The 12,457-nt window shown below is 38.9% G+C and overlaps 1 protein-coding gene across 1 annotated transcript; it reads right to left on the reverse strand.

Annotated features, from left to right (window-relative positions):
- Positions 1 to 2: 2 nt before the first annotated feature.
- On the reverse strand, positions 3 to 11,933 carry LOC124139342 (phosphomannomutase 2-like). The gene is made up of 7 exons (XM_046506349.2): positions 11,615 to 11,933; positions 9,935 to 10,052; positions 8,656 to 8,732; positions 8,246 to 8,337; positions 2,595 to 2,694; positions 1,757 to 1,948; positions 3 to 923 (listed from the first exon to the last, which is right to left on the reverse strand). Exons 1-7 carry the CDS (start codon positions 11,684 to 11,686, stop codon positions 819 to 821), a joined length of 756 nt encoding a protein of 251 aa, XP_046362305.1. The 5' UTR covers positions 11,687 to 11,933; the 3' UTR covers positions 3 to 818.
- Between the last annotated feature and the right edge of the window lie 524 nt (positions 11,934 to 12,457).

Raw genomic sequence — 12,457 nt, forward strand, 5'->3', positions numbered from 1 at the left:
GGTTTATAAAACAACCAGTTTATTTCCCACATGGCATGTCTGTACAGACAGCATAACAAAATATAACAAGCACAAATATGTTTCAACAGTGATGAGGACGAAACTCCACCCCATACAAGACCTGCACTGATCTCGCTGTGGATCAATGGCAGGGATCTACACAGACCTATCATAACATTTGGTGAATAATTTTTGAAACTATTCACATCAATCTGTCAAAAACGCACTCCACTGAGGTTCGTTAGATGGAACTTTGGTTTTGACAGTTACTTCTGTTTTTTGTTCTTCAAACAGTCTTTATCTGAGATATATCAATATGTGTTTTGGCAGACTATGTAAACATGAGGATAGAATTAAATAGAATTAAATAGTAAGACACCATATGATAATCAATATATATAATACCATGAGTTAACCCACAGACAAATAATTTCTTATCAGTTATAGTGAATGACTTTGTAGCACTCTTGATGTTTTTTCTTAAGAAGAGTTCCAACAGCTTGGGGGCTATTTAGCATTAAATATTTCAACTACAAACATCCATACATATTCAGATAGTGGAAACATTTTGTCACATGATACTGCATGATCACATGTATCAACTTCCTTCAAATTGGACTTTGACAATATATGACAACTAAATTTTGAGGATGTTAACATATTATCAATTAGACCTTTTACCATCTAGGTGCATTCCCCACATGTAAACTTCCAACCCAGTGCTAAAGCTATGTCCTCATCCCATCGGACTTCTACATGACATGACATGACATTATTTACATGACGTCATGAGACATGATAGACATATTACCTATACATCACTTAAATATAAGTTCTGTGACTTGCTTCCTTGTGTCTTCAGGGCTTGTGACGGTATGGCCGATTGTTCTTGAGTCTGCGAAGATTTCATGGTCATTACCTCCCTTGAAAATACAAAACAAAGGTCATGATATTTTTTACATAAAAAACAATCACAAGATAAATATATCTGTGCAACTTGGTGGAAACAAATGACGGCACAGACCGACTGCTGTTGAACAAGAACGTATGGTGAAAGAAGATGATATTCCTGTTTTGAATGTTTATGAAGAATAAAACACCACTCTCATTCACTCTTAATTTGTGATGAACAGAGTGAGCTCCCTTACATGAAACTGTTTACACCTCTACTGAGTACATTCAGAAACCACACATGATCAGACCAAATACATTTCTTGTTTCATTGATTGTCTTGGTCAAAATGATAAGAGCCTAAAGGCTCCACATTTTTTAAAGAAATCTCTTGAGTTGAAATACATAAATACAATGAAAGTTGTTTAGGACCTTGCCTTAAACAGACGACCCTGAGTATGATATGTATTCCCCATGTGTGTTACTCACATCTTGTTGGTCGGCAAGACAGTAAGAATAGCTTCCCTCTTCTACCATCATTATCATCAGAGAGCAGCCCTCTTGGCTTGCTGTTTAAAGTCACACTCAGCAATATATCAGCTAAATGATGGAGGCATGTAAATAGTCAAATCTGGACCAGACAATCCAGAGATTGATATTGTGAACAGCCATCCACACCATTTGGTTACGATGACACACAAGAGCCAAGTCACCGAGCTTGACCACTGATCCGTGAAGTTTCCGTGAAGAATCAAGGGTTGCTGGGGACCTATTCTAACTCGGAATCCTATGGGCTGTTGGAATGTAATGTCTTTGTTATATTGTTACACTGAAAGAAGATAAACTAGTCTGATTACATATGTACCTTCATTGTCTTGTCCCCGAAGAAATGTATTTCTTTAAAGTTATCCTTCTCCAGAAACTGCAGACAGAACCTCTTGTCCCAGCCCTGCGGGAACACATCGATGCTAATCTGGCCACCGATCGCAAACACCAGGCCTGCGTCCTTGAACTCTTCCCGTAGAGCGTCCACAAACTTCTGCCGGACATTGTTTTGCTGTGGAAGCAAAGTATTGGGTTTACAAACGGTAATATAAAGAATGGGGTGAGTGAGTTAGTTTGTTTGTTACCGACCACCTTGTAAGTATTTGCTATACATCACGGCATGTCAGCTTTATTTACCATAATCGATGGGAACCGATTCAAACACACTCATATTTCTGGTATGCCTAAGGGACACAACTCTGCACAGTGAACTGTTGCGCCTTGGTTGACAGGTCCAAGATGTCCATCTGAGACCATTATCTCAAACATTATGAACTACTTGCAATTAATCTGATGATAAACAAAAAACAAACAACTAGTAGTTTGAATAAATATACCAAGTCCTTCATCAAAGCACAGTAATTTAAGAATTAAACCACTCTCGACAAAATCCAGCAATTCTCATAGCTCATGATTCTTTAAATATCGCATCTTTATCCCAATAACTGATGCAACACATGACATTTGAAAGACACAAAGGAGTCAAGGTTTTATCGCACACAAAATATTACGTCCTTTACACACATGAATTTGGATTGGACTCGATAACAGATGGACCAGGTAATACCTGGCAGTGTTCAACTGCAATGGTTAAAATGCCCCCATATGTCCCCTCGATTAATGTAGGATCCCTACAGTCTGTGAGCTGGGTTACTCACCTTGTCGAACTCCGCAAACTGTTGGCGTTCCGCCTGAGAACAGCTCCTGCCCACCGGACACAGGTTGATCATGCTGCTGCGGAACTCCACAAATGTTCCTCTGAAAGTACAAGTCATATCTGTCACAGCAAGGCAGGACCGTCACAGTAGGATGTGCATCCTTATTACTTAAGTGACAGTACAATATTTATTATCCAAAACTGGCTCCCACAGGAGATATCGCTGGATTGTCTGATCCAGACTTGATTATTTACAGACCGCCGTCATATAGATGATATCAAGTGATATCTACAGTGTAGATATGCTGCAATGAAATTGCATCACAATGCTTTGCAGACTATTGGTTACCATGATGTCACAATCAAATGACATCACCAATGGCTCTGCTACTGAAGCTGTTAGCAGTACTTTTTACAAAGTTGTCTTTGACCAAGTTTTTGATCAAAGGTTTTGATAGTGTAACGGGGGCTTAAGACACTGCTTATTACTGTCTACAAACTGAAAAAGTTGGAAGAATGATGTTGGATTATAAATAAAATCTCACCCTCGTGTCTCTTGATATCAAATATATCAACACTCGTTGATAAAAGAATAAAAACTCCTTGGCAAGCCTGACGGTTTTTCCACTCTATCAACTCTTGTTGATATATTTGATATCAAAAGACACTCAAATGAGATTCTCTATGTATCCAGTATTCATTGTTCTTGATACACTCAGGTCTCGATTTAACTAACTTGAGTTAACCTGGTTATGTAGGTCTGTGCACTGACATAACGTGTGAACAGCTGATGGCTGCTTCCCGCTTAGTTTACGAGACAATGCACACAAAAATCTTAATCTCTGCATATAAAAAAATGCCTAGTAGAACAGGAAATACAATTTAATTGGCAAGGGTTAGGGGTTAAGGTTTGTTTAGATTTGATTATGCCATAAATTCTGCACCAGGGGCGGGCGATAAAGCTACGATAGTGGCAAACACTTGTTTTCTGTGGAAGACAAACACATTTTTTATTGGATTGTGTATGTGCTGGTGATGTGCTTCATTCTGATTCGCTTTATGGATGGGGTATATAAATTAGCATCAATTTTGAAGGGTTGTACAGGGGGGGCTCCTTATACGTGGGGGTCGCTAAATAGGCGGCAATATACGGCATGTAAGGATGTCACTGCAGTCAAAAGTAACATCATTGTGTCTGTGAGGGACAATATTAGTATATCCTATGTACGTAGATCTCCTACAGATGAGAAGCAGACTTCTTTCACTGACGTGTGTGTGTGCGTCAATGGCTAATAAACAGTATTTCAGTATATCACGTTGTCAGTTTTCTGTGGGCATGATAGGAGACAAACCCAAAAAGATGCTATTTTAACTGTTTAACAGTGGTTGAAACTGGTTTGAAGTACGTAATTATAATAATAATGATGAAATCATAACCAGTTTGAAAAAAGGACAAAGTCAATATCCCCCACAATAGTAAATACATGTCGTGAATAAATATATGAAACTTGTTTCCATGGAAACTCCAAAACTTATTTGTTGAAAAAATCACAAACAATAATCAGCATCAGTTCACCACTAGACCTATCTATGTGCCAAGTTTGGTGAAAAAACAAAGTATGTTGTTCAAGATCTGCTCCTGAATCAACATCTATCACAGACGGATGGACAGATTGATGGTGTCCATTTTAATACCCCCCACAAAACGCTCTGCGGGAGATAACGAGCATCAATCATGTCATTGATGTGACAGAATAACCACACAACTCAACTTTTGATAGGGAAATGAGATATGTCATTCTATTCTACTATACACTTGACATAGGAGAATTTTTTGTGTGTATTATGGAAAGGTAAAAATAAAGAATATATATATATATATATATATGATTTACAATTTGTTTTATTGCCTTTGCTAATTTTTATGATTAATGAAACAAATGAAATAGTTAGCAATTAAATGTTTTTTATTATGATCTGCACAACCAAACACCATTTCCCTGCCAGATGTGTATGCCTGTACGGATCATATTGATATTAGACAGCCTAGCCCTACAATTAAACAATTGTAACATCTTTTACCAAGCTAAATCAGCATCAATAAGTTCTTACTCAACTGATTGTTTATACTGTGACCTACAAAACTAACTTGGGAGTTGGAATCCATAAATCCATCAAACAAAACAGTGTGGCCTTGCTGGTCTGGAATAAACTATCAACCAAACACATTTAGACAAAACATCTGCCTCATTGTAGACCATGACTAAAAAGATCAATAATTCTGTGCTGTACAAATCCAGCAGGACAGCTGCTGCCATAGGTGAACGCTCCATATATCACCACTAACAGCAGCAGTCACCTTGACGACGGTCATCTACACCCTACAAGTATCCGTTCTCATCTAATCCATACAAAGATTCAGCTTTTTTTTATTGTTGTTTCCTGCCACACTCAGCATTATTCCATCTATATGACGGCGGTCTGTAAATAATCAAGTCTGGATCAGACAATCCAGTGATTGATATCATGAGCATCGATTGATGCAATTGGGATACGATGACAATAACCATGTCAGCGAGCCTAGCCAGCATAGGCTACTTGGAACCTATTCTAACATGATTCCCCAGGGGTTTAAAGGCCTCATTGTCCATTGTTTAGTTGCGACTTAAGCCTATTGAACATGAACCCACGTGGCACAGATGCAGTATTTGAATAAGCCTTTGTGAACAGCGAGCCTGTCCACCCGATCCTGTTAGTCACCACTTACAACAAGCATACCGGTAGTCGCCACTTATGACAAGCATGGGCTGCTGAAAACTTATTCTAACTTATTTTCACAGGTCAAAGGATTCAGTACATTGAGAGCTGTATGTAGAAATTATCTCATTATGCCTTTACAATCATCAAAGACACAATGTATTGATTGTGCATTCATCTTTTTCATGTATGCCATAGCTAACGTTTTGGTTGTGTTAAGCTGAGTACCGGTATATTAAGGGCCCGGGGTTAAGATGAACATCTCCGCAGCAGAGGAGCAGTAATGAAAGTAACAAAACTCTTTCCGTATTCCAAAGCAGAATCGATTGTAAGATGTCGTCTATATCATGAACATGTGTTTATGAATAACTATCAAATAGTGATGATACTAGGTGTTCGCGAAAAGGTGAGCCCCATCGGTGGCAACCATCACAAACACATGCAAAGGCAAGGTAATTATTCACCAGAAAAAAAGACGAGAACATATGGTACAAGTCAAAATATATATATGTCAACCATCCACCACTGATGGATGCACCAGGTGGATGAGGCAATACTGGATGAGTGAGTGAGTATGGTTTTACGTCACTTTCAGCAATATTCCAGCAATATCATGGCAGGGTACACCAGAACCATACTGGGTGATCACTCATGGCACAGAGTACACTGCCAGTGAGTGAATGAGAGGAAAAAAACATCAATGCAGATCGTAGACATTAATCATTTGGCTGAAACACACAAGCACAATATGGTGCAGACAAGCGAAGGATGAAGATAAATGTAGGGCTTGATCTCATGATCAGCAGATCCAGGCAGTGAGGGGAGACAACTCAAGGGACAGTGAGCATAAGTTCCAAACTGATTCTAGCAGTATTCTGTGTGAGTGAGTGAGTTAAAATGTAACATCATATTGGCAATATTTCAGCCATATAGCGACGGGAACAAGTTGATGTATTTACATTTGAGGCATGAATACAAAATTATATTTAAAATCTGACCATGTAATAGACGGGAGCACCCAACCTGCACTAGTGAGTGAGTATGGTTTTACATCCCTCTTAACAATACTCCAGCACAATCAGGATGGGGACACCAGAAAAGGGCTTCAAACACAGAACCCACCTGGGGAATGGAAACCTGGGCCTTTGACGTGAAGAGAAAACGATTTAACCACTAGGCAGGCTACCTCACTGCTCTCAATCTGCACTAGATACATGGACTACCCAGCTCCACACACATACACTACTACTAGCTCACCTTATCAATAGGGGAAACTGAGGAGCATAACAATCGTGGCCCCAACAAGAATCTCAATGTTGCAAGCTGCCTACATACTGTACATACATATTAACATTCGCGGCTATAGTTATTTCATATTTATTTCTGCACATCGCTAAATAGATGTTGGTGGCCATGGGGAGCTGTCATAGGTTGGTTTGTTGCTTAACGCCGCATTCAGCAATATTCCAGCTAACCGGTATATGAGGGCTATCTGTAAATAATCAAGTCTTGACCAGAAAATCCAATGATTGACATCATGAGCATAGATTTATGCAATTGAGATAATGACATACATCAATAGATTCCATTAGTTGCCTCTTAGGACACGCATGGGTTGCTGAGGACCAATTCTAACCCGCAATCTTCACAGGACAGATGTTATAGTGGCAGCATGCTTTCTAGTAAGAGGCTTGTCAAATATTTTGAGTCAGAATTTTTGGTTTAACACCAATTTTTGCAGTATTTCAGATACATTTCTGCACGTCAGCTGAGAAGGGGTGTTTGTTTCCTACTGCCACTGTCAGCAATATTCCAAACAATTATAAATATACAACCAAACCAGTGACTGATATTATGACCATGTCCCCTGCCATTGGGCTGTGAGGAGACCCAGTTAACCACATCCCCGCAGTCAACACCTCTTACAACAAACATAGGTTACTTCGAACCAATCCTACCCTGGATTTCCCATGGTGATCTTATGAGCAAGTAGGTGAGGTTGGTTTAAAGCTGCTTTGAACAGTCTTTCATTTATATTAAGACATGTCAGCTTAGTATGGGAGGAAAGCCTGTTGTGATGCAGGTCAAAGACTTTACCACTTTGGTGAAACCGAAGAGCCCACGTCTCAAAGGCAGTCTCATTAAAATCAGATCTGAGTTCTCACTGCCGCTACACAGAGATCTGAGGACATCCTATTACGGGTCACGTTTGACCGATCACTGAAGTGACAAACAAGAAGTCGACATCAGCCAATAGGAAAGCAGCTCTCTCTATCTTTACGGCACTCGTTTCAACCTGGCGACTTTCCTTTCAGACTATGCTCGAAATATATGTTGACACAGTTCTCGATTAAAATTTCGAAAACTGAACAAACGAACATTCTGGAATTTCTTATATATGGTTGAGATTGTATGGCAGTGCTTCCCACGTACTGTGCAACGCCTCTTCCGTTCAAATGTTTATCCCACGGAAGTGAGGGATAGATGATAATTTTGACAGAATCAGTCGTACTGTTGTTTGGAATAACCCGTGTTAACGTTTTCGAGGTTGCATGATCAGAAAACACATTCTGACTGTCACTTTCATGATCTGGTAAGCGACGCTCTGATTGGTGGGATGAAAGGTCGTTCTGACATGACCCGTTATGGGATGTCCTCAGATCTTTGTTTAGCGATAGCAGGAACTAAGATATGATTTTAATGAGATGGTCTCAAGGGTCACAGATCATGGACATCAACCTCTTCTGTGAAACCCATCAGCAAGGGTACATGCCAACAGAACAAGGTCAATATGGGGAACACCAGATTCAAACTAAGCAGATCATACAAACCACAATAAGCAGATCATGGCAAGGCTATGGGTATCAATTATGTTGAAAACACATTATTATTTACCTCTTACATGGCAATACCAGATCGGACATGTATCGCAGAGCGAAGTTAATGAGTTTCTGCAAAGTTTCATCTCCAATTGCTTTTTGAATGTTCTGAAAGAGAATAGTTAAGATCAGACACACAGTGACACACACTGATATTGACATCCACATGTTTATTATGACACGTAGTTTGAGTTCTCACTGATCTCTGAAGACAATATAAACAGGTCTGCAATACATTGAACATTCTGCTAATTAATGAGCCTGAAATTTAGAGATTATCACATTATTAATTGATTTGGTTCTATAAAAGATTATACATTTACCTGAATATGTCAACATTTTCTTTATAAACTATTAAGAGGCTGAAACATTTTATCAGATAATAGTTCATCTTTTCTTGAAAACCCCAAAATAATATTACTCTACCTCTTGCCCAATCTGTTCTCCATTCTTAAAGGCAACTAAACCATTTTCCGCAAAGAGGTAGTCAAACTTCTTGATCACTGAAACACATTCACATAAACATAATTACAAAGGCTCATGTCTCCCCAGCTGACAGATCAGTGATGACTAAGGTGAGACAATATGGGCATGAGGACACACTAAATGACCCAGATGACATCCAGCTGGTTACCATGGTTACACTACTGGCGCCAACATGCAGTGTAGAAGTGGTGCCCCTCAGCAGGATCTGCTGGTTAGGATCAGTAGTATATCAGCACCATATCTGAGCTCTGTGTCAGTTTGGGCTTTCCTCAATCATTAGGCAGACACAATATAATTCAAGTTCTGGTCAGCCCTACTCAGTCAAGCACATGTATTACTCAACTTCATTATGACCACAGAATGCAAGATTTCATTCAATATTTTCAAAAGTGACATTACCAGAACATGGAGGCAAGAGAAACTGTAAGGTGGCAAACTCACATGACTATGTTGATTATCATGATTATAAGTATTCACATTTCAGTAATAAAAATGTGATGGTGGACTGAAAGTGATACAGGTTATGGCCACTAGCGCCGACTACCACTTTGTCTTTCTGTTCTGCCATGCTTACAGGTGGCGCTGTGCTACTTCTGCCAATATTAGGGGTAACTCTATTAGTTTCTGTTCTATTTATAGCGTATTGCGATCTCACAAACTGATGATTCAAGTATAGTGAGTACTTAAGTAGGTATCGGTGAATCATTACAGCCATACTGGCCACCGACCAGTTATTGCTATTTTTATGTTTTATTTCTGAAATATTCTGTCTAAAGATGACTGTACCAATAACTTAATTTTTTTATTTTGTGCAACTTTGAGCAAATGAGATTATTACTGTAGAAAAAGTGTGAGTACATTTCTGTTTTAATGCAATGAGAGGGAATCAAATAGGACTTTCCCCTCAACTAACTGTACCAGTTGCCGCCATCATCTAAACAGCATCTGCCATGTGATCATGTGCACCACTACAGGTATACAAATTACTCCGTTTATTACCTCTGGTAGCACATTCAAATATTTTATTCATTACAATCAATAAGAAATGCTTTTATCAATTTGTTATCAGTCAATGGAAGTAAACTGATATTCCCTAAATTCAATCTACACATGCTATACTGCAGATTTTGTGATATATTCAGGTTATGCACTAATACAGTGTCGAGACCTGGATGTGGGCATTACACTGAGACTGTGACAGCCAGCATGCCACACTCACCATCAGCAGAGCCCCCCATCTGCTCTGTTATCTTGGACAAGTCAGACCCTCCCACAAGGCCTACAACAACCTTGGATTTCAAATTCTCCATAAAAGCATCCATTTCTTCTGTGATTTTCTGCAATATTTAGAGAAATAATCATTTAGTTTAAGTAGACACAAATTATTGAGCCTTATACACATACAAATTGTCAATGGGTCTAAACAATTTACACTTACATCTCCTGGGTGTCATAAAAAACTTTGGCAGACTGACTCAAATAGAACTAATTACAATTGCATGTTACCTTATAACTGACATTTCTATCATGTCTATTCTGGAAAAAAATACACCTGAGTTTAGAGTAACAATGGTTGATTTTCTTCACTCTAACATTGAAGTCCCACTCTATAAAAGGCTAAAGGTTTCTGACTGTCCCCTGGACTAAACAATAGATATAGGCCCAGGTAAATCCTGGTACTTGCAATCATGGTAATGAAAAGAGTTGTCCAACTTCAGAAAGTGAAATTTGCACAAAACAATGAACATTACTTTGAAATATTTGAATAAGTCTCATTTAACACAGCAATATTTCAGCTATATAATTGTGTGCTGGGAATAGGGCCAGACAAAGCATGCACTGGCATCCAGGCATCTCAGCACAAAACAAGTAACAAAGTCTTCTGACAACAACATATATGCTTAAATCAATAACATTTAACTATTTTGTACCATGATAGGGAGTATAGTAATGCCAACACAGGTATGTATCAGGCCTGGTCATTGCAATGCTTCGTAAATATTTCTGATTGAAAATTGAAATTGATACATAGGTAGGTTAGTCGTTCCCACAGCCCCTGAACCATATTACTTTCCCTTCCACCCAGCCCTTACTGTTATATCATGGTAATACAATAGCTCTAAATGAAGCAAGTCTAGATTTTCCACAGGTTCAGAAATACCCATCTTATTGGGGCTCCTTTTCATTTCAATTGTGGTTACTTGTTTCTGTGAAAATTATATATTTCTACAGAGTGAGTGAGTATGGCTTTACACCACTTTTAGCAATATTGCAGCAACATGACGGCGGGGGACACCATAGATGGGCTTCACACATTATGCCTATGTCGGGAATCGAACCCGGGTCTTCGGCGTGACGAGAAAATGCTTTAACCACTAGGCTACCCAACCACCCCATAATATTTCTACAGACTATAAAAGCGTTAGTCTAATAGGTAGATGTAATGTGTATTGTATTGTCAGATCTAAATTGCAAGGCATTGATGCACTGGTGAATCTAACATCCCTTTACTTAATACAAGAAATTCTTTCTTCTACCATGTCTTCAGTTTCTTTTTAGAGATGGTAGACAGACTATGGTAACATCATTCATTCAACCAAAATCATCTAACATAGCGTAGTTATCTTTGTCAATACTTCATGCGGAAAATGTCGTTAATATTGAGAATTTTGCAGTTTTAAGAATGCGTTCCATTGAACTCGGACACAGTGCCGAGACAAGGAGCATTGCATCACATGCGAACCCTATTCTCTGTAAGAAGTTTGACCGGCATGTATCTGAACGGGCACCTGTCATCATCGAATAAACCTAGCTATGACACCAAGAACAAAACATTTCTTTGTTTCATAGTTGATAATGTCAATACATGACAAGAAATGTTGTGACAATTCATACTTACAAGTCGAGGCATCGTGACAGTGCCATCGACATCAAATATACAAATGATAGACGTGTCTCGCTTGTCCGCCATCTTCTCAATAATAACAACTTCCGGTTATGGGTAGTTCCAAATAAGTCAAGCTACCTCGATATCGTAATTGCTGAAGTACTTCTATCCTTCGTGAATCAGTACAATGTCCCTCAGAATATAGTTATAATGGTTGACACTCAGACCTGGGGCTGTGTGATATGAAACACGAGGTGGTGTACAGAATCAGAATAATGTTATCGCTGTGCTAGTTTTAAAGGAGCGCACTATACACGAGACTTGTTGACGGAGCAACATATGCTCTACGCTGATTGGTTAAACCAGACACACCTCCTTTTCATTGCATCACCTGCAGTGGTAGTATTCATGGTAGATGCAGTGACGTTTGGTAATTCAGTGATGAAATAATCATGGAAGTTGCATTGACACATAACAAATGTGAAACCATTTTTACATTAACAATATTCTGTAAAACAAAATGCCTTTCATTCGTGTTTACTAGTCCATTTGATGATAATAAGGTGAGGTGAAATGGGGTTTAACGTCGCGTCCAAGATTATTGCACTTATATAGCGATGTGCATGTACGTGTGTGTGTTTGTGTGGCTGCTTGTACTAGTCCGGACTGATGCCGATTTATAGTGCTAGCTCACTGAGATACCATGCCCTATCGTAATATGTATGGAATATTGCTGAAATGCTGTATTCATTTTTCATTCGGCTATTTTCCAGTCAACAAATATTTCATATCTGAAAATTTGTAAGATGGACCTTAATTGGTATTATACACGTAGCGATAGATGGTGACCCAGTG

Source organism: Haliotis rufescens, unplaced genomic scaffold (assembly GCF_023055435.1).
Source record: "Haliotis rufescens isolate VD_foot unplaced genomic scaffold, xgHalRufe1.0.p SCAF_28, whole genome shotgun sequence".
Lineage (NCBI taxonomy): Eukaryota > Metazoa > Mollusca > Gastropoda > Lepetellida > Haliotidae > Haliotis > Haliotis rufescens.

Excerpts from the sequence above, each read along its gene's own strand:
- LOC124139342 (XM_046506349.2), bottom strand. The coding sequence starts at position 11,686 with ATGGCGGACAAGCGAGACACGTCTATCATTTGTATATTTGATGTCGAT. Across the intron at positions 10,053-11,614 it reads CTGTCACGATGCCTCGACTT|AAAATCACAGAAGAAATGGA; the intron begins GTAAGTATGAAT and ends TAAATATTGCAG. Across the intron at positions 8,733-9,934 it reads GATGGGGGGCTCTGCTGATG|TGATCAAGAAGTTTGACTAC; the intron begins GTGAGTGTGGCA and ends AATGTGTTTCAG.